The sequence below is a fragment of the Gorilla gorilla genome, chromosome X (genome assembly GCF_029281585.2).
Source record: "Gorilla gorilla gorilla isolate KB3781 chromosome X, NHGRI_mGorGor1-v2.1_pri, whole genome shotgun sequence".
Taxonomy (NCBI): domain Eukaryota; kingdom Metazoa; phylum Chordata; class Mammalia; order Primates; family Hominidae; genus Gorilla; species Gorilla gorilla.
Window position 1 is genome coordinate 50,987,486 of NC_073247.2, and position 22,609 is coordinate 51,010,094.

Here is a 22,609-nt window from a genome sequence, read left to right on the forward strand (position 1 = left end):
TTGAATCCTGACTTCCCCCTCCAACAAGAAGAAAAAAAAAAAACAGCCGTAAAGCTATAAAATTTAAATATGCTCTGCATATTATAGTGTGGATTATTGCATTGTGGTTAAGTAGGGGTCCATCCTTGTTTTTAAGAGACAGATGCTAAAATGTTAAGGTGAAATGTCACTATGTCTGCAAGTAACACTCAGGCAAATTGTGTTAAGGGCTAAAATTCTGAACCTGGTTGAGGAATTTTGTATCAACATCTAGTCAACACTGTCCAGGGACTAGGCAGAACAAGCAGTTTCCCTTTGTATGGCTGAGAAGCAGGCAGCCTGACCCTCTCCTCTCCGGGTGGCACGAGTAACCCTCAGCACTTAAAAGCAGCTGCAGGCCTGTGGGGAACGAAGGCTGAGGCTGTGGTTCCACTTCTGCCAGAGGACACACACATGCACGCATGCTGTATGCACTTTATGGCAGTCCATGGAAAGCGCAAAAGTGCAAGGGTGAGGCTGCGCCCCTCCCCTAACCCCCACAGGAACATACGACAGCAGCACGTGCTGTCTGGAGCACTTTACAGCAGTCACGTCTGCACAAGGGCGAAGCCACGCCCTTTCACCCCCACAGAACAGCGGCAGCTGCTGTCTGGAGCATTTTACGGCAGTCAGGCAAAGGTGCAAGGATGAGGCCAGGACCCTTCACTCTCTCAGAACCGCTGCACGTGCTTGTGGAGCACTTTACAGCAGCCATGCAGAGGCGCAAGGGCGAAGCTACGCCCTTTCATTCCCGCAGAACATTGGCATGTAGTCTGGAGCACTTTACAGCGGTTACATGAGGCGCGAGGGCAAAGCCACGGCCTTGCACGCCCGCAGAACAGGAGCACGTGCTGTCTGCAGCACTTTAACGGCATTCAGGCAAAGGCCCGCGGGTGAGGCCACTCCCTTTCGCCCCAACAGCACAGCGGCACGTGCCGTCTTTTACGGCAGTCAACGCGAAGGCGCCAGGGTGAAACCACGCCCTTTCATTCGGACAGAACAGCGGCACGTGCTGTCGGCGCACTTTGTGGCAGCCACGCGAAGGCTCGAGGTCGCGAGCGTGTGCCCAGTCAGGGTCGGCTGCGGGTACTCGGCTTTGCGCTCTATTTCGTTGTGGTCTGGCTGTTGATCCGTAGGGTAATCTCTGCTGCTAATTTCCTATTACTCTGTACTTACAATTAGAGGTCAAAACGATTCGAGGAAATATCCAAAAGATTGCAACACCTCCACAATAATGCAATGCTCCACTTACAGCATCTAATTCATAATATGCCCACCCAACTAAGTTAGCTGGGTTCACTTAGACCCTTTGTTGTCTAGGATATTAGTGTTTAAAGCCAAGTAAGTAATTCATACTTTAATAAAAATGAACTTTTTAAATCATTAGGGTAACAATCATTTCATAATCTTCCCAAACTCTCAAACGTAATCGTAACCTTGGCAATTTAAACTGTCTACAGATCTCCACAACTTTATAAAACCAGTAACATTTTCTGAATTGGCAGAGCTAGTTTTCCAGTTTTTGTCACCAACACACTTTAGTCATTTCCCAGAATCAGGTGTTTTACTCTGAGTTGAATATGTAATGTCTTCCTCCTTAGGTACTCTGAGCTCCCTGGTGAAGAATAGGCTAAATCCAAAGAACTGCTTTATCTTTGCAACTATAATGCTAATACCAATTTTTTTCCTCTAATTCTTTCAAAACTATGAGCCACATATTGTGTCCCAGGGAGAGGCTGAGAACAAATCATATTGCTGGACGAAGACAAGGCTCTTCACGATGAAACAGACAGCCCTATGTAGAAAGTGATCCACTTGCTGGGCTTCTTCCCACGACCCTGACAATTTGCAGGTGACCCTGGAGGTGGAGCTACAAAATGGAGGAATGGAGGCTACAACATAGTCCAGGAAATGCGACACAGCCAGCTTGCAGTTTGAATTTATATTTTATTATTTTGAAATACAAAAATTTAAAAACATTTCAAAATACACCAGTACATGTTTGTTGTAAAAATTTCACCCAGGAGGATATAAAATAGAAAAGCCGAATATTCCTTCTAACTCTCCCCTCTACCTCAATTCCCTTCAGAGGTAACACAGCAAAAAAAACTGGGGAAAAGCAAACAACTTTCCAGACCTCTACTATTCTAAAACACAAAGAGCATTACAGCTTGCTATGCATTTTTTTTGGGGGGGGGGGGGGTTGTTTTTTAGAGACGGAGTCTCCCTCTGTCACCCAGGCTGGAATGCAGTGGTGTGATCTCGGCTCACTGCAACCTCCACCTCCCCAGTTCAAGCGATTCTCCTGCCTCAGCCTGCCGAGTAGCTGGGATTACAGGCACGCGCCACCATGCCCGGCTAATTTTTGTAGTTTTAGTAGAGACAGGGTTTCGCCACATTGGCCAGGTTGGTCTCAAACTCCTGACCTCAGGTGATCCGCCCTACACAGCCTCCCAAAGTGCTGGGATTACAGGCGTGAGTCACTGTGCCCAGCTGCTATGCATTGTTAAACCTTTTGCTTTCTAGTTAATATGTCTTAGAGATCACTGCATGACCACAGTGCAGCATCGCTTCATTCTTTCCAACAGTTGCATAAGATCCTGTAGTATGGATGTGCTACACTTTAACAGTGCTGCTGTACACATCCTGTTGTGCACACCCTTGTGCCCAGGTGCACAGTTCTGTTAAACAGAAAGATATGAACAGGTTGATGTCTCTATATATGATGCTACATTGCCTTAAAGCCCTCTCTAGGACTTTAAAAAGTTTTCGGAACCGTATCTTTAACAGAGCGGACAAATCCAGTAAGATGACAGCTCGTATACCATCATCCATACCTTACACATCCTTGTATTTGTATCTACTTCAGTGGCTGGCACATGGTGGACCCTTGATAAAAGCTTCTTGGATAGATAGGCAGAAACTAACTAGACACAGGTATAAAATGGAAGCGTTCATTCCTAAAATTAGAAGTCAGATCTTAAATTGGTTAGTGAATCAAGATTCCATTTGATCCCAAGTTTTGTACCTCACATCTAGAAGCTCTGAAATATTTCACTAAGTTTCCTCGTTTGGAAGAGTTGTGAGATGAACGAAATTTCTTTCTTTACTGTTGAAGTTTTCTCAAGGAATTTCATGAAATAAAGGGAGAAAGAAAATGTAAGACTAAAGACTAAATACTACCTGGACAGATTAAAGGAGGAAGTTACAGGCACATTTGCACTCATCTGGGCTTTACAGAGTGATATTAAGTGCATTTTAATGTAAAAATATACACCAAATAAACCCCTGCCCTCCACCCATTCTACAGATGACATCCTTGGTGGGCAGCTGGATAGGCACACATCTTCACTGGGCTTGGAATGGAGCCTTTCCTGCAGGCAGCGAGGAACATGGCAATTCTGTTCCTGAAGGTCCACAGGCAACTTGACCCAGTTAAGTACCACTGGCCTTGGAAACAAGTAGATGTGGGGAAAGGCGAAAGTGAGGCCGACTCCACGGACCACTGCCTATGATGGGGCAGTCATTGCGCAGTTTGGGAAACCAGCAGGAGGAAGTCAGGAGTGGATGACTTTAGGGGTAAAAGGTATAGAAGAAGCATGAACGAATGTGTGAATTTGTTGAAAGAAAATGATGTCTTTGAATTTGTACAAGAATGTTGCAATTTCATTTTTAAATTTCGTAACGAAGGACCAGGCTTAGTTAATAGTATAACTAACATTTAGGCCTGTGAATACTCCCAAGCTATGAGGGGACCCTTCAGTCAAATATTCACTGAGCATGTGAGGGCCAGGCCCCGGGAGCTTACTTTTCAAAAGCGTACCATAAACCAGCTGCCAAGCGAGAAGCTCCCCTGCTTCTGCCTGACATCCCCGCTTGTAATGCTGGCCTGGGTCCTGCCTGTCCACTGGTCACTCGAGTCACCATTCTCCAGCTCCCCACAGACCAGCCTGGGCCCACCTCCTCGCCCTACTGCCTTAGGCTACTCCAACCTAGTAGTAACAGTTTTTGGGGGTTTTTTTTTGAGACAGGGTCTTGTTCTGTTACCCAGGCTGGAGTGCAGTGGCATGATCATAGCTCACCACAGCCTTGACCACCTGGGCTCAAGGGATCCTCCCATCTCAGCCACCTGAGTAGCTGAGAATAAAGGTGTGTGCCACCATGCCCAGGTAATTTTTAAATTTTTTTGTAGAGATGGGGTCTCGCCATCTTGCCCAGGTTGGTCGCAAACTCCTGGGCTCAAGTGATCCGCCCACAGTGCTGGGATTACAGGCGTGAACCACTGCACCCAGAGGCAGTAACATTTCTGTACTAATTGGAAATGACTAGAAAATCACCTTTCAGGCAATGTTTCTTCTTGCTTTCCTCTAAAAAGGAAATATTTCTTTCCTATCCCAACATTTATATCCCAGCCCAGCCTTGGGGATCCTGGGTGAATAGGAATAGGACTTGCCTGCCAGTGGGTGGAGCACTCCAGGTGAGCCTCTGGCACAGGCCTGGCCAAACACAGCCTTTACTAAGTTAAGCAGCTACAGTTTAGGACCAGAAAAGAAATTCACCTTTTAAATAGCAGAAAATCCCTGGATGGTAGCAAGTTTTGTTGTTGTTTTTTGTTTTTTTGGGAGACAGAATCTCGCTCTATTGCCCAGGCTGGAGTACAGTGGCATGGTCTCAGCTCACTGCAACCTCTGCCTCCCAGGTTCAAGCGATTCTCCTGCCTCAGCCTCCCGAGTAGCTGGGATTACAGGCACATGCCACCACGCCCGGCTAATATTTGTATTTCTTTTTTAAGTAGAGACGGGGTTTCGCCATGTTGGCCAGGCTGGTCTTGAACTCCTGACCTCAGGTGATCCGCCCGCCTTGGCCTCCCAAAGTGCTGGGGATTACAGGTGTGAGCCATCACACCTGGCCTGGTAGCAAGTTTTGGCATAGAGTATCTAATATTTTTTATTGCAATAGATTATACAACCCCAAGTTTATAAATATTAAAATAGTTCCAAAGAGTTAGAGGAAAGTCCAGGACAAAACAACAAAAATTCCTTTTTGTTTGGGTACAATACTCTGATAACTTTTTCCTTTTGCACAGAAAAGGATGTCTGAGATGGAAGCCATGCTGACTTTCACAGAACATGCCTGATTTTTGTTGACGGGCAACCTAAAATGAAAGAGAATGTTTTATTTATTTTATTTGAGGGGGGAAAAAGTAAAATGCTGAAGACAGTTACTCATTTTAAGAAGTTCTCCTTATGGAAATTGACTAGTCAATTGCTATTAATGCCATGGTAAGAGCTAGGCATCAATGGTGTCATTTTAAGGCAGAAATGCTTTTTGATTATGTTATAAAGCTGATTCATTTAATTCTAGACCAATGACTTCAGGTATATTTGGCTAAACAGGGAGTTGATGCTGAATTACTTCACAGACGTAAGAATCATTAAGTGAAGGACACAAACCTCAGTGTCCTTTCTTTGAAACAATAAGGACAAAGGCAAACTTCAGATTAGATTGTTGTGTGTTCAAGATGGCCTCACATGAGAGAATAGACATGAAAGAGATGAGGTGATTCTGTCCTTCTTTAACACCATCATCTGCCTGAACTCACCTCAGGCCTTCCTGTCAGGTGTTTGTCTCCCAGGTTCTTGTGAATCCAGTTTTTGATGTAGACAGAGGCTGTCTAGCTTCTGCATATCTTCTGTAAGGCCATTTCTAAGATCCTCATTGTTTCTCAGAAATTCCTTCACCACTTCCAGTCGATTTGAGAGCTGCAAGAGGAAACCATGCAATGTACAGCTTAGACGATTTTATAGCAGATTTGTAATTCAAATGAAAAACCTACTAGCTTCCAGACTGGCTCCTACTCATGTGCCCAAGAGACAGAAATCTTGGCTACAGGCATCTGTCCACAGACAGGTTAAAGTTTGAAAAACAAAACAAATCCTTTAAAACAAAGCATCCTCCACTCAAAAAATAAAAAAGTGACCCAGGATAACTGGTTCTGGGGGTACACAAGGGAATATTTGCTTGTCTCCTTCCATTTTTTTGCTTTAAAACTTCCTGCCTTTACATGAAAGGGCTTCATTTTATACATACACACACATGTGTGTGTGCAAATAAATAAAATGCCCTTTTCTTTTGAATTCTGTACCTGAATTATTATATATATGGATATATACATATGTTCATATATACGTGTGTGTATATATATATGTATGTATATATATATATATACATACACACATGTGTATGTGTGTGTGTGTATATTTTTTGTTTTTTTGAGACAGTGTCTTGCTCTGTCAGCCAGGCTGGAGTGCAATGGTGTGATCTCGGCTCACTGCAACCTCCGCCTCCTGGGTTCAAGCGATTCTCATGCCTCAGCCTCCTGAGTAACTGGGATTATAGGCACATGCCACCACGCCCGGCTAATTTTTGTTTTTAGTAGAGACGGGGTTTTGCCATGTTGGCCAGGCTGGTCTCAAACCCCTGACCTCAGGTGATTCGCCCGCCTCGGCCTCCCAAAGTGCTGGTATTACAGGTGTGAGCCACTGTGCCCAGCGATGAATGCTTTTAAATGGGGAACCCTCAACTGCAAGTTAAGTCAGGGTTATATAAATCTAATGAAGAAAAATAACGGAGCACCCTGCCCCAAGAGAGCAGTAGTTCTTAAACTGCAGAGCGTACATCACTGATTCCCATGCAGTAGGTCTGGGGTGGAACCCCAGCAAATACTCACGTTATCGTGAAGTAAGCAAATGAAAGAGCCAGATGCCAGATCATGGCTGCTGGGGATGGGAGGGAGGTGGACGGCTGTGGCCAAGACGCACGGGGAGCGGGGAGGGACAGGGAGGAGCTGCAGATGACCAAAGGGTTTCAGATTGGTCAGTAAGTAGACCAGGAATGTGCCCTTCAGGAGCTGGTTAATACACAGCTGGAAACTAGCCTAGAGCTCCTGCAAGATGCTTGGGCTTTAAATAATAAATCTGGAAACCAGAGACATGTGAAATGAAGATCACACGGATGACACTGTTCACAGCACGCGTTAGGAACTGTGGGCACTGCATCGTTAGCTCTCAGTGACTGTGCCCGGTGCCCTAGACACACCTCAGGGTCTTCCTGAGGCTCTAATCAGATGTCCGTGATGGCACCAGCAGGGCCTGGGCACCACACGCATGATCGCAGATGGACTTTTGCCCTCAGTGGGGTGCCCCTCCACTTGAGCGGAGACTTTCTCACATGATAACCCAGGAACGGCGGTCCTTGTGCTGCTACCTCCTGACCCCCCCTGCAGACTCTCAGGACTGATGTGCTCTGTTCCACTTAGTTTCTTTTCTTTTGCTCACGGTTTCAGTTCTCTTTTCCATCCCAAATTGCCTTTCTTTCCCATTATCTTCAACAGGAGTGTCCCATAGCTGACATTTCTTGAAACTTGTTTTCTCCTTTGTGAAATGCAACAAATGCATTTACTCTTGAAATGTGCTTAAGAGGTGTTCTGGCTGGGGTGATTATTTTAGCTTGGGGTTGGGAGGACGAATCAAAAGGAGGCTTTAAAAAAAAAAGTATTAAGAACAGGGAAGGTTTTGCATGTTTATATGTAAAGGGGGAAGAGAAAGTAGAGATGGAAAAACTGAAAGTACTAGAAAAATTTGGAATGTAGAAAATTCAGACTTGGACACTGAAGCCCAGCTTTGTCACTTAACTAGCTGTGTGACTTTGGCCAAGACATTTGACCTCTCCGAGCTTACTTTTAGGTATACAAATTAAGGATGATGATAACACCACCACCTAGGATTCTTATGAGGATCAGAAATAAGCTACTAAAAGCACTTAGCAGCATCTCTGGTCCATTCCCTCCTTTTTAACTACATTCATTTAATAAATGTCCAATTTACTGACAGTCTACTACATGCTGGTCTACTGTTGGAGGTAAAAGACGCTCGGCAACTTCACTCTTCCAGTCACCTAAGCCAAAACTCTTGGCCTTGCTTTGATCTCTTTCTTTCTCTCACATGCCACATCTGCCCACCTTCACATCACCTCTACACTTCTACCTTCAGCCTGGCTACCACCATCTTTTACCTGGTCCACTGCAGTAGCCTCCTACCAGTCTACCTGCTTCTATCTTGGCCCCTCCCCTCCAGTACCCCGTAGTACCCTCACCACTGCAGCCAGTGGCTCCTTTTGTCATCCCAATGGCTCACAAGGCCCAATAGGAACTGCTTCCTCTCCCTTCATTTCTCTGACCTCTTCACCCACTATTCTTTCAAGTCCTCTTCCCCTAGATACACGCATGGCTAATCCTCACCTCCTTCAAGGTACTGCTAAGTCTCACCTTCTCAAAGAGGCCACCCTAACTACCCTACTGCAACCTGACATTCGTCCCCACTCTGCCAATCCTGATCGCCCTCCCTCTGCTCTGCACTGGATTTCTCCTTCTACTGCCCCACATCATTACCTTATTATGTTTACTGTTTAGTATCTGTCTCCCACTCTGGAGATATTTGTCTGTTTCATTCACTGACGCATACCAAGCTTCTAGAACTGTGCCTGGCACACAGTAGGTGCTCAATAAAAATTTCTAGAATATAACGAATGAAGTGCCATTTTCTATCCTTTCCCCAATGGCCTTGAGTACACGCTGTCATCGTCCCTTATCCCTAAGCTTCCCCACAGGTCTCTGTGAATGTGGCTCCCTCACCAGGATTTAAGAAATCAGTCATGATTTTAAAGTCTGTGAAAATTATTTTCAAGTTTTTTAGCCACTAACTGTGCTCAATGTTCTTTAGTTGGATTTTTTTTTAACTCCCAGATCCTAACAGAGCAATGAGGGCTGGCAGGACTACGTGAAGGGCACTTAGGTGGCAGCCGAATTCTGGGGCAGATGAGCCCATGGCCGACACAAACTCCACATGTGTTACAAGGGGGCCAAGCAGCTGCTACTCCCATTTGGCTCCAAAGCAGAAAAAAAAATCTCACAGTCACAGCAATACATGCACAGTGTATTTTAATGTGAGCCCACTTTTTCTAATGTGCTATACCTTTAAGGGTCACCAAACGAATAGAAAATTGTGGAGATGGTGAGCTCTCTGTGGCACTCCATGATGTGTTTGCAGGAGCTGTCACACTGAATTACCACCATCAATCATTTTTCTCAACTTAGCTTTCTAACCCTACCCCTACTTTTTTTGGCTGGTTGGTCTGTTTAAGAGATGGGGTCTCCCTACATTGCCCAGGCTGGTCCCAAACTCCTGGGCTCAAGTGATCCTTTCACCTTGGCCTCTGAAAGTGCCGGGATTACAGGCAAGAGCCACCGCACCTCGCCTTCACCCCTACTGTTTTAACAAAAACAAGAAACAGGTCTTGATAACATTTATAACAAAAGTCCTGGGGTCATAATATAATCACTGTATTTCCTGATCCCGGGATGCACATTTTTTCCTATTGTAACGTCTCAAATGAGAATGCATCTTACCATTGATAGTGTCTTGTAATAAACTGGCAGCATTATTTTTTCTTTCTTAGAAGCAACTGAAATAATGATATGTTTTACAATTGACAGCATTTTAGATTCATTGAAATCTGGTCCTAACAAATCCTCTGACTTTGGCAACTAACCCTAAAGAAGATGGAAAATCAAATAGGGTACTGAAATTTCTGAAGACGTCAAATTTCATATATGTAGAAACCTGACCTCCAACTTTTTTGAGGTAACATGCCAATCAATCCTCACATTTTGACCAACTGAAATATTATGAGAAATGCCATGGTCTGCTGAAGAGAAAGCATGAAAAATGAGAATTTATCAACTCCACCTAGAAACTCCACCCAGAAGACAAGCCAATTAATCCCTATTTCCTTTCTGTAAAACAGATAATGGGGGTTCAAAACGTACAGCTGCCAGCTCCTCAGTATATAAGATCTGCAGCACAGCAGGCGGGAAGCCACAGGATCAGAAGGGGGAGACCTGCGGGCCAGCCCTCAGCCCCAGTGCAAGCTCCTTGGGGCCCTTGCCTCACATGCAAAGCAGGGGATATAAGATGACTGCCAGGTTCCCTTCCAGCTCTCAACTGACACAAAATCCTGGCTCTAGCTTCTGAAAACAGCAGCAGAAAGAAAACTGGGGCTCTAATGGCATTATAAAATAAAGACAGAGGAACTCAAACACATGGATTTAGAAAAGAGAAGATAAACATTCTAATACATCATTTTAAATACCTATGGTGTACCATGGTGGGCACACCCAAAAAACCAGGGGTACCAAGTCCTTGTGCTAAAGGGGCTCACCACGCTGAATAAAGCACCTGGATCAAAGCTGGAATGGTTAATACAGGCATAGTTATCTGCAAGGAGCACAGCTCCGTGAATTTGCATTTAATAAACTCTCCCTATGTTTAATGAGGTAACCAGCAAAACTACTTTCCTTGGACAAGGAGGAATGGAGAGGTGAAATGATTTTTCCAATATCTCCTGGTGATCTAGAAGTCTAATCCAGCCAGTGCTGAAATATTTCTGAACCTTACTGGAATATAATTCTACTACTGTTAATTTCTTTTATACCTTGCATGTGACAAAGGAGATTTGTTTCTCCTGTACTTGGGAGTTTAGACCATCATTAGTCTGCAGGTCCTAAACTAGAAACATTGATAATCCTTTAAACATTCCTCTCCCCACCTTCTCCACCCTTTTCCAGCCCCAAGCCATGCTCCAAGTAATCTCCCTGGCCACCAATATCCATCAGTTCTGCTCAGGCACTGCCTCCAGAATCCAGTTCCTCCACAGCCCCTAGTTTCTGTTCTCTCTCACCTTCACACGACTGCAAGAGCCTTCTGGGTAATTGCTAGCCACTCATCCAACCTCCAACTACCACAAGAGTTAACTTTCTAAAAGCTGTATCTGATCCTATCACCCTTTCTTGACTGCTTTTTGGGAATGAAGCCCAAACCCCATGGCATGGCCTAGAAAACCTTTTGGCATGTGGCTCCAGCCCACTTTACCATCCACAAACCTGGCCATAGCTCGTGTGCTCACCTGTTCTTGCCCAGGCTCAGACTATCCTTTCCTGCTTTTGCAAGTACTGTGCCCTCTGCCAAGAAGAATCTTTTTCTCTTGCCAATTTGTCAGACACTTATTTGATTCTGTGAGCCACAGCTCAACAGCATCTTCTTGGCAAAATCTTTTTTGGCAACCCACCTGACCAGCAGAGAACGTCTAGAGCATTTTTTTCAGAATTCTATTGTAGCCTTTATCACATTTTTCCACTTTGTGGCACAGATTAGTCATTCAAATGTTTGCTGATGTGAAAGTGAAAATATTTGTTAAGAGGTAATATTACTCTGTGTCAAAAGCATATTCACACTTCTGGAAATTATTTAACTTATAAATCAAAAACACAATTAATTATTTGTTAAGATGAGCTACTCTTCCTCCCCAGAATCTTTCTTTGTGTTGTTTACTCACACAGAGCCTATAACACTTTTCTTTTACCTCTTCAGGCAACACCTCTTGTTCTTCTGCTTGAAGATATATCTCTTGAAGTTTCTCCTTTAGTAACTGCATTTCTATTTCATTGACTTGGCTCTCACTCAGGTAAGTTCCCATTTCACATTCACACCCATCTCGCTGATCTTCCTCGGGGATGTGAACAGCCCAGTCAGACGTCAACAGCTGAGGGATTGCCACACAAATATATGAACTGATTTCATGAAGAAGGCATTCCACTGAATTACTCAAATAATTTATAATTAAACATAATGAACTGGATCCATATTAATAGTGCACTGTGACCACAGAAAAGCTTCTCAGCCCAGCATAATTACAGATTTCATATCGGCATTCTTTCCCCTGCTTACATTCTAACATTTAGGTTAAATCTAATAAACTTCAAATTCTAAATGTGTGGCTGTTGTTGTTTTCTCTCTCTTCATTCTGTATGCCAGAACTATTAAACATGATTTTTACCTGTTCTATTCTGGAGTATACTGCCACAATCTCTGGGATGTTCTTGAATTCATTCAGAAAATTTTGGATCTTCATCTGAAAATCTCGAAGCCACGTAGAAGACACTTTCATCTCTGAAGAGTGCATGATCTCATTACGACATTTAATTACCTGCAGAAAGACAAAAAGATAAAAGGCTTCAAAATCAAACAATGGGGTAAACTGAGATCTTTCACTCCAAAGAAAAAATCATAGAGAGGCTTTGTTAATTACAAAATCAACAAGAGCAGTCTTCAGATGAGAAGGACTGGAACTTTCTTGGGATCATGGGCATAATCTGGCATGTACCTGTATCAGAGTGGAGGACACTTCAGCCCTCCAGCCCCGCAAGTTGGATCCACATTTAGTTTCATCCTGTCTAGAGGGCAGACACCAAGAAGTGAAGGTCTCCTTTTGCCTTCAAAGGTCAGGCAGGCAGCCTGAGGGAAGCTGGCCATGTGTAATGGTAAGGAGTCATCTCCCTACTAAAAGACTGGTTCAGGGCAAACTGGAGAGCAGAGGCCCTATATCAAGGGGCAGCCTCTACTTAACACGTGGCTTGTTGCCATGGGAGTTACATGAGCCCTGTGTTCCCAGATCTTCTGATTTTTCATGAGAAACTGGAAATTTAGATTTTTATGACAACTAATTTGAAATTTTAAAAAATCATGCAGGACAAATAAGACATGACAATAAGCCAGATTATGGCCACAGGATTCTAGGAATAAAAAGATGGCTCCTGGGCAACAGTTCAGCCTTTTCTCCCTCCTTGAGTCTCTGGAGCAGATTTCCAAGCAATCCAGAAATTCCTAACATAACCTGTAGGTACCCGTCAGTGCCGTTGAGGCTTGAGGGGGTGTTCAATCCCCAGCCACATGAATAATACATTAGTCAGGGTAAGAAATACAAATAAGCCTACAACTATTCTTAGCCCTTGAAGTCTTGTGGCCAGCTGGGTATTCCACATTCCCCCAAAATCCCTTAACTTAAAACAACCTGCCAAAGAGCAAGCGCATCAGCTCTTGGTATACCCAAAGGATGAAGCAGACAATACAAAAGTCTTTTAAATATTGTTGGAGCACCAGGAAGCTGGGTCCAGGGAGTTTCCTGATGTGGAAACCATGATGAAAAGAAAATAAACTTTGGCCTCTATCTTTAGAAAAATGGTCGTCTAATCATGTATTAATATATAATTCATATAGAGTCTTCCACAGTTTGGTTAAAAGATATCAAAGGGGTCAACTACTATGACAGTTCTTTGTTTCTGCCGATATCATAAAGGAGTCTCAATCCTGGTAGTTGCTGGTATGCAGACAAAAGATACATGCATTTTCTCTACCTATTATAACTAATCCAGGTATAGCTATATACTCTTTCCAATGACCTTCAGGGTAATAAATGTATGAGTTGTTCTCTGGTGAACTAGAGAAAAATCTAAATTTCCCAGAGGAAATCTAACAAGCACAGTGATCTATTCTGACACTGTTATCCATCAGTGTTCACATTTTCTTCAGTTCCATACCATTTGGCCTTGCAGCTGCTTAGCCAATGAGATTCAGAAGGGTAGGATTCAAATGCTGGCATACAACAGGCAGAATGATGCAATGTTCTGTATTTTTTTTAATAAGGAAAATTACTTTGGTTCTGTTTATGGCAGAACAGGGAAGAGACTTTTAGGTTCATCTACTTCAGTGGCAAACGGCACAATGAGTTGTTAGGAAACTAATTCAGGAGAACTACTCTTGATTGCGTTTGCACTGGGGTTCTTGGACATCACAGAAGACATGATATGAGCCACACTAGTTTGCTTAGCGATGCCAACTTCGAACCCAAGTCTAACTTTCTTTGTACACCACTGTTCCGGGGAGCTACTACGTGCTATATCTGCATGGTTGGCTTAGCATCACAGGTGTAGCTCATGACTGGCTCTCATAGCACAGACCCAACTGACTCAGGGTATGCTTTTGAATCTGACAGCTCTTACCTCTGTGACTTTCTTTCGATCAACCACGAAGTGATCGCAGGAGTTGATGAGACTTAAAAGAGCAACTGCGTCACATTCCTCAGGTCCTCGTTTGTCTGCTAGTCCTCGGGGCATGAAGGCCTATAGCAAGGGAGGGAGGAGGGGGACCTGAGTCTCTTCCAACTCTAGGAGATGGAAAGGCAATGGTTACTTGTCTATTTTCCAAATGATGACTGAAGTTCTCTTATGCACTGAGGTTTCAACTTAGAGCCTCATGAGCCCAAAATGCAAGCAGGGAAACTGTCACAGCTAAACCTTGGCCAAGGGCAATAACTGAAGGGCTGTACTATCCTTGCTATTAGATACATATGATATAACAGGCTTTCCATTCTGTCTTAATGGCATATAAACAGAAAGCATAACTAGAAGGCATCTTTTTTCTTTTCCTTACTGAAATTTCAGTGGTTGTTAAATAAGAAGATTTAAAAATAAAATAAAAGTGGACACTTTCTAAATGACTTGAGGAAGTTCGGTATGGAAGTATTACATTAAGAGTCTGGGCTTTGGAGTGCAAACTGCGTTCAAATGCCAGCTCTGCCATTTGCCAGCTGTGACCTTGGTCAAGTTACCCTCAGATTCCTTATCAGTAAATGGGGGATAACTGTCCTTATCTACTTCAAAGGATATTGTGAGAATGAAATAAGAGAATGCAGGTATAGCACTAGCACAGTGCTGGGCACGTGCTAGTAACCAGGACATCAATGCTGGCAATTATTATGTAGATGGTGCAAGGCGAGTAGGACCCACATAGGAGTTACAGATGGAATCCGGGGATGGGAGATACTAGATATGCCAGAAAGGCCTCAAGCTAGCAGGATCTTGCCTTTAGTAGGAATTTTATGGCACAGACCCCCAAAATGGTGTTATGGGAAAGTTTGGGCGTATTTCTTTCCTGAAATATTTCTCAACTTATATTGGGATGCAACAACTTTACTAGGCTAAGAATCACAAGGGCACACTCCTGCCAAGGGACTAGAACAAAAAGTTACTCGCAATAAGAACTCTAAATAGGCTGGGTACAGTGGCTCATTCCTGTAATCCCAGCACTTCGGGAGGCAAAAGCAGGAGGATCGCTTGAGCCCAGCCTGGGCAACAAAGCAAGACTCCCATCTCTATTAAAAAAAAAAATTAGCCATGCATGGTGGTGTGTGCTATAGTCCCAGGTACTCAAGAGGCTGAGGCAGGAGGATTGCTTGAGCCCAGGAGTTCAAGGTTGCAATAAGCTCTGATTCACCACTGCACTCCAGTCTGGATAAGAGATCAAGACCCTGTTTCAAAACAAAAATGAAAACAAAAAACAACAAAAAAAAACCTCTTTTATTTAAGAGACCTGTTCCATTGAAAACACATACCAATAGGCAAGCAACTACAATGCCTCCTACAGGGCTGCTCATGAAAGCATTCTGAAAAGGCTGGGGTAAGTGCTCATGTATGCCCAGGAGAGTCAGGGCTATCCTCCTGATGGTGGTGAAATCATACACCTGAGCCCCACATAATTCAGAATTTTGTAAACCCTGGCTGGCCCCTGTCAACAGGTACAATAGCCAGTATCATCACTATCTTTCTGTGCCTTAATAGCCACAGACATGCCGACCCTCTGAAAGAAGTCTATTTTGGGCCGGGCGCACACCTATAATCCCAGCACTTTGGGAGGCCAAGGCGGGCGGATCACCTGAGGTCAGGAGTTCAAGACCAGCCTGGCCAACATGGTGAAACCCCATCTCTACTAAAAATACAAAAACCAGCCAGGCGTGGTGGCACGCACCTGTAATCCCAGCTACTTGGGAAGCTAAGGCAGGAGAATCACTTGAACCCAGGAGGCGGAGGTTGCAGTGAGCCAAGATTGCTCCACTACTCTCTAGCCTGGGCAACAGAGTGAGACTCTGTCTCAAAAAAAAAAAAAAAAGTCTATTATGGATGCTACAAAGGTTAACAAAGAAGCTAACTAACTTATCACAGGCAAACTAATGCCATGAAACTGAAGAAAAGAAGCTCTGAAAAATACCAAAAAAAAATTAGTCAGGCATAGTCGCACACGCCTGTAGTACCAGCTACTTCGGAGGCTGAAATGGGAAGATCAATTGAGCCCAGGAGGTGGAGGTTGCAGTGAATCAAGATTGTGTAACTGCACTCAAGCCTGGGTGACAGTGCAAGACCCTGTCTCAAAAAGGAAAAAAAAGAAACTGCTGAATTCAGCTGTTGCTGGGAGGAAAATGCAAAGTTAGTGGGGTCTTAGTCACCTCCGAATCAGGTGTAGTAGTTTTCTTTTCCATTATAAGGTAGGTCCTGTCTGGCATTTTCTCACCAATATAAGCCAATCTCTTCCATGTTAAAGTTTTTGTTTTGTTTTGTTTTTGAGAGACAGGGTCTTGCTCTGTTGCTCAGACTGGAATACAGTGGCACAATCACAGCCACTGCAGCCTCAAACTCCCAGGCTCAAATGATCCTCCCAACTCAGCCTCGCAAGTACCTGTGAGGATTACAGGCATGCACCACCATGCTTGGCTAATTTTTTGTATTTTTTGTAGACATGGGGTTTCGCCATATTGCCCAGGCTGGTCTTAAACTCCTGGAGTCAAGTGATCCGCCTGCTTCGGCCTCCCAAAGTGCTGGGATTACAGGCATGAGCCACCGTGCCTGTCCTTGCTAAAAGTTTATTTTAGTAATTATTCCCTTTCTTCAGAACTGGAAGCCAACAGGGAGGCTCTGCTGCATCCTTACAGTGAAAGCAGTGTCTTAAAATTGTATTGCATACCACCGTGTTCCACATGCCAAACGCACAGCAGTGAGAAACATGTTATTGCCTCTCTCTATCCTCCACTGTCTCTTCGCTGAGTAGGAGATGGGGCTGGAAAATAAACAGAGGCCCAATTGTGCAGGGCCTTATCGGCTCTGGAAAGGTGTGGGGTTTATTCTAAGGCCATCAGGAAGCCATCCAAGGGTTTTAGGCAAGGGTTATAGAACGATCTAATTCCCATTTGAAGACTGCACATGCTGCTGTGTGAAGGACCGACCACAGATGCTCAGAGCAGCAGAGGCCTGGTAGGAGAGGGTGAGAGTTGTGATGTGGAGATGGAAAAGAAGATTCCAAAAGTATTTTGCAGGTACAAACAAGGAGAGAGGGGGTACTGAGAGGGAAAGAGCTGAAACAAGAGTGACTCTAGAAAGTTGGTAATGGGGAACGGGCATAGGGTGGGGGGCAAAGACAAACTGTTCTACTTTAGAACTAAATAAAATGTGCTCCATAGGCGATGGAGTGGAGGGGGCAAGTAAGCAGTTGGATGTGTGCGTCTAGAACTCAGAAGAGAGGGCAGGGCTAGAGCCACCAATTTGGGAGCCAGTTAGCATTTAACTCCACAGGCCTGGACAATGTCACCAGAGAAGAAGGGAACAGAAGAGGCCCGGCCCTGAGTCCTGAGGAAGGCCAAAAGACATTCAGAAGGAGGCTGAGCAGGAAGAGCCAGGGAGATGGGAGGAAAGCCAAGAGGGTTTCAAGAGCAGCCAGTAATGCCAAATGGCTCTGGGAGGTAAGAGAGACGAGGTCACAGATGCAGTGGAGTGGCAGGGGCAGAAGCCGAGGCGGAGTTGGTTGAAGAGGAAGTGGGAGCAGAGGAGAAGAGAACAGGCATGAAACCTCTTTTTTGAGATGCTCTGCTGGATTTGTGTATGGGAGGCAGATAGAGAAATGGGGAGATAGCAGGAGAGAATGGATCAAGGGACATTTTTTTCTCTTTTTTTTCTGAGACAGGGTCTTACTCTGTTGCCCAGGCTGGAGTACAATGGTGTCACCACAGTTCACTGCAGCCTTGACCTCCTGGGCTCAAGTAATCCACCCATCTCAGCCTCCCAAGTAGCTGGGATTACAGGCACACACCACCATAGCTGGCTAATTTTTTTTTGTATTTTTGGTAGAGACGGGGTTTCACCATGCTGGCCAGGCTGGTCTTGAACTCCTGACCTCAAGTGATCCACTCGTCTCGGCCTCCCAAAGTGCTGGGATTACAGGGATGAACCACCGCGCCCAGCCACTCCTGGCTAATTTTTGTATTTTTTTGTGGAGACAGTTATGGGGTTTCGCCATGTTGCCCAGGCTGGTCTCGAACTCCTGAGCTCAAGCAATCTTCTCACCTCTGCTTCCCAAAGTGCTGTGATAACAGGCATGAGCCACCACATCCGGCCTCTTAAAATCTTATTTTCCAATTATTTATTCAAGTGTTTTTAAAAAAAACAGCTTTCTTGAGATATAATTCACCCATCTACACATTATAATTCAGTGGTTTCCAGCATATTTAAAGAGGTGTGCAACCACGACTACAGTCCATTTTAGAACATTTTCATTGCCTCAAAAAGAAACCCCATACCCATTAGCTATCATCCCTCATTCCCCAAAGCCCTGGCAACCACTAATCTACTTCTGCTTCTGTAGATCTGCCTATTCTGGATATTTCTTTTCTTTTCTTTCTTTTCTTTTTTTTTGAGATGGAGTTTCCCTCTTGTTGCCCAGGCTGGAGTGCAATAGCACAATCTCAGCTCACCGCAATCTCCACTTCCCAGGTTCAAGTGATTCTACTGCCTCAGCCTCACGAGTAGCTGGGATTACAGGCATGCGCCACCACGCCTGGCTAATTTTTTGTATTTTTAGTAGAGACGGGGTTTCTCCTTGCTGGTCAGGTTGGTCTTGAACTCCTGACCTCAGGTGATCCGCCCACCTTGGCCTCCCAAAGTGCTGGGATTACAGGCGTGAGCCACCGTGCCCGGCCTGGACATTTCTTACAAATGGAGTCTAAATGGAATTTATATAAAATGGACATTTCATATAAATATAATATGTGACTAGCTTCTTTCACTCAGCATACTGTTTTCAAGATTTATCCACATTGTAACTTGTATTAGTACTTAATTCCTTTGTTACATTGTTACAGCAAAACAATATTCCATTGTACAGAGATACTGCATTTTAAAAATTCCATTCATCAGCTGATGGGTATTTGGGTTGTTTCTACCTTTTGGCTATAGTGAATGGAGCTGCTATGAACATCTGCGTACATTTTTTTGTATGAATGTATGGTTTCATTTCTCCTGGGAATATACTTAGGAGGGGAATTGCTGGGTCATGTGGTAACTGTTTAATTCTTTCTTTTAAAAAAATTTAAATAAACCATGGCTATATTAAAGCTTTTTCTATGGAGATGGGAATGAGCTGCAAGAGAGAGAGTGGACAGCTGAAGCCTCAAAGGCCTTGAGCAAGAGAAAAGGGATAAGATCCAACACACGAGTGGAGGTATGAGGCAATAAGAGGAGAGACACCCTTCCTCCTCTGTAGCAGAAGGAAATAGATGGTACACATGGAGATTAGTTGGTGTTGGCAAAAAGAAGAGGAAGTATAGTCAGCCCTCCATATCCACGAGTTCCACATTCATAGAATCAACCAACTGTGGATGAAAAATTCTCAGAAAAATAATACAACAGTAAAAATAATCGAAATTTTTAAAAAATATATCATAACGACTATTTACATAGCACTTACATTCTATCAGGTATTATAAGTAATCTAGAGATGATTTAAAGTATATAGGAGAATGTATGTAAGTAATATGCAAATACCACATACATCATTTTATATCAGGAACTTGAGCATCTGTGGATTTTGGTATCCTTGGGGGTCTTGGAAGCAATACCCCATGGATAAGGAGAGACAACTATATATGTCCAAGGGCCTCCATCAATTCCGTGAAGCATGAGCAAGGGCGGAGGAACGGGAGCAGGGATTTGCCAGGGAAAAGTAGTAGTCTCCAGAAACTGAAGCCTAGAGAGAGATGTGGCCAGACCACTGGGGCTCATGATCAAGAATGAAAGTGAAACCAGTCAGTTTCCTTGTGAGATTCTTTCCCACTAATCAGAAGCAGAAAATGTCATCAGGACTGGAGTTGGGCCAGGCAAGTTCAGAGAAAGGAGAAAAAAAAGCTGAGATAACAGCAAGGGACCGATTATAATGATGGGCCATGGAATCTGGGCTAGCTGAGGTGACAAAGGCAGGCAGGAGGACAGAGGGTGCTGGGTATTCAGGAAGCAGTGGAAGCCTCAAAGAGGCGGAAGTAGTATGGGGCACAGGGTTGGGGGCAGGGGTGTATGAATAAGTGTGCCAAAGGCCAGCAGGATGTTAGACACTGAGACTTTCTGTGCCAAGGTCCAGGGTGTGGGCATGCAAGCCGGAGGCTGAGGGGGAGTGAAGCAGAGGATGCTGGAATCAGGAGCCCAGAAACAGAGGATGGGGTTGGACTAGAAGGTCTGTAGGTGACAGCAACCAAGAGGAGCAAAGAGTGGTATAAGGAGGTAGTACAGGCTACAAGAAGATTCCAATGGTGTGAAAGCAGCAACGCAGACCAAACAGATGAGGGACAGGCATTGTAAAGGGCAGAGTTTTCTTTCTTTCTGTTTTTTTTCCTCTTTTCTAGGTAGAAGTAGAAGTCAGCAACTCTATGGCTGCAGTGGAAAAAAATGGGGAAGAAGGTGTAGGTGTGGTGGGTTTACCGGCTCGTGATACCCAAAAGTCTGGGGACCCCGATACAGTTCAATTTTTTAAGACAGGGTCTTGCTCTGTCCCCCAGGCTGGAATGCAGTGGTGTGATCATGGCTCACTGCAGCCTCGACTTCCCAGGCTCCAGTGATCCTCTCACCTCAGCCTCCTGAGTAGCTGGGACTACAGGCATGCACCACCACACCCAGCTAATTTTTGTATTTTTTTGTAGAGACGGGGTTTTGCCATGTTATCCAGGGTGGTCTTGAACTCCTGAGCTCAAGCCATCCTCCCACCTTGGCCTCCCAAAGTGCTGGGATTACAGGCGTGAGCCACAGCGCCCGGCCCCAATTCCTTTCATTTTTGAGATTGGGGAGCACAAGCTGGCCCCCGTGTCACACCACGGCAGCTGATCCAGGACTCAGATCATCTGCTTCCCAGGCACTGCTCCTTTCCAGTGCCCACCCTGTGCCTGCTGATAACTACTGGCATGTAGACTGACTGCTAAAGTCAATTTGTGTTAGGAAGCCACTTCTGGCTGTCCCTCTCCGTCCCTTACTGGGCAAAAAAATTTCCTACTCGATCTACTTAGTAAGTGACATTGCCAAGATCTGAAGACAGATCCGGCTGCCTACCCCATTCCCAGCTACCCAAAGTGCCTTTAACTGGGCACTTAAGGTGCTATTTTAGCCCTAACTTCCCTTGGCTTACTCTGTCATCCTTACGGCATCCTATAGCCAAAAAAGAGCTGATGAGCTGTTCAGCGAGCCTTACCCTCAAACAGGCCACACAAGAGTCTCCCTCCCTCCCTGCCTGTGCTCATGATGCTCGCTCTGCATCTTGCCCCAGTATCTCTTGTAGAAATCTTTCCTGTAACTTTCCAAGCAGGGGTAACAAACTCAAATGCCCTCAGGAAGCAGACGGGTAGAAGAAAGCTTCTACTTCACTAAGCTGGGTTGGGTCCCGCATACCACCCCTGAACCGCCTACACCCTTGATCAATCTCTCTCTCTGCATCTGTTTATGAGGCCCCGGGGTCCACAAGACCAGATAGCCACCCCGAGTGCTGGGTGACCCGCCGCTTCCTCCTTCCGTCCCCGCCTCAGGCGCTTACCTTGGCCACCTCCCAGGCGTCCACGGGCCAGCGGCCCGGCCGGCAGTTTCCCCAGTGCACATCTCCATTTCTGTTGACATGATGTCTCAAAATCTCCCTTTTCCATTCAGCGCACACCTGACACTGAGGCTGAAACTACAGGGGGCGGCGGTGAGGAGGGGCCCAGGAGGGAGGGACGTCGCGGTGGGCCCAGCCTCGCGGAGGGAACAGGACACTTGCGCTCTGGGTCTGGGACAGGAACGGGGATGAGGAGGGGTGGGGTAGGGGCGGTGGTCAAGGCCCCGAGCCAGGTGCTCACCTGGCGGGCGCGAGGGCTGCACCGTGAGCCGCCGCGGCAGACGGCGCGGGGCCCCAGGCCGGGGGCTGCGGCGAGTAGGCCGCGGTGGAAGGAGAGCACCTCGCGGCCGACGAAACCCTGCAGGCAGCTGCGCAGCAGTAGCAGGCAGTGGCCCGCCTTCACCCAGTTCTTGTACTCGGCGCAGTTGAGGCGCGCCGCTAGCTCCGACAGCACCATGTCTCCCACTTGGAACCAGCAGGTTGCGGGGCGTGGCGGACGGCAGTGCGCAGGCGCGGAGCCTGGGAGGTACCCGAGGCAGCGGCGCCTGCGCGGCGCGGTGCCACCGACACCGGGGCGGGGCATCTTGACTTCCGGGGCACGTCGGCTCCACCCCACTTGGGTGACGTCTGACGTCTGACGTCTAACAACTTTGGTGCTTGGGGAAGCAGTTAACTATTTGAAACCTTTAGGCCCTCTTCGTCCCCCAAACAGAGACCCTGTCGGCATCCGATTCGACTCCCTCTCCTAATGTAGGGCACTTCTGTTTTAACTTTTTTTTATTGTACAGATGTACAAGGTGCTCAGGGCACATTGCTTGAATCGTGTATGTTCTTTGCATTATACAATTCTGGAGTTACTAGTCCTAAGCCCACAGACCAGCTGTAGCAAATTGAGGTATTAGTGAAACGTG

The 22,609-nt window shown here is 45.5% G+C and overlaps 1 protein-coding gene across 5 annotated transcripts; it reads right to left on the reverse strand.

The window, feature by feature from the left end:
• Nucleotides 1-1,945: 1,945 nt before the first annotated feature.
• Nucleotides 1,946-22,251, reverse strand: CXHXorf38 (chromosome X CXorf38 homolog). 5 transcript variants are annotated; one of them, XM_019019813.4, is made up of 7 exons: nt 21,940-22,251; nt 21,642-21,776; nt 13,973-14,092; nt 11,971-12,120; nt 11,497-11,676; nt 5,621-5,780; nt 1,946-3,589 (listed from the first exon to the last, which is right to left on the reverse strand). In XM_019019813.4, exons 1-6 carry the CDS (start codon nt 22,153-22,155, stop codon nt 5,622-5,624), a joined length of 960 nt encoding a protein of 319 aa, XP_018875358.1. In that variant the 5' UTR covers nt 22,156-22,251; the 3' UTR covers nt 1,946-3,589; nt 5,621. The 5 variants fall into 5 exon arrangements, with proteins under 5 accessions (XP_018875358.1, XP_004064063.2, XP_063559035.1 ...); XM_004064015.5 differs by having other exon boundaries at nt 1,946-5,173; nt 21,940-22,214; XM_063702965.1 differs by having other exon boundaries at nt 1,946-3,468; nt 21,940-22,209.
• Nucleotides 22,252-22,609: the final 358 nt, after the last annotated feature.

Coding starts and splice junctions, on each gene's coding strand:
- CXHXorf38 (XM_019019813.4), bottom strand. CDS start 22,155: ATGGTGCTGTCGGAGCTAGCGGCGCGCCTCAACTGCGCCGAGTACAAG. Junction 14,093..21,641: donor ACGCCTGGGAGGTGGCCAAG/GTAAGCGCCTGA, acceptor CCCTTGCTATAG/GCCTTCATGCCCCGAGGACT. Junction 5,781..11,496: donor AAGAGGTGTTGCCTGAAGAG/GTAAAAGAAAAG, acceptor TTCCTCTTGCAG/CTCTCAAATCGACTGGAAGT.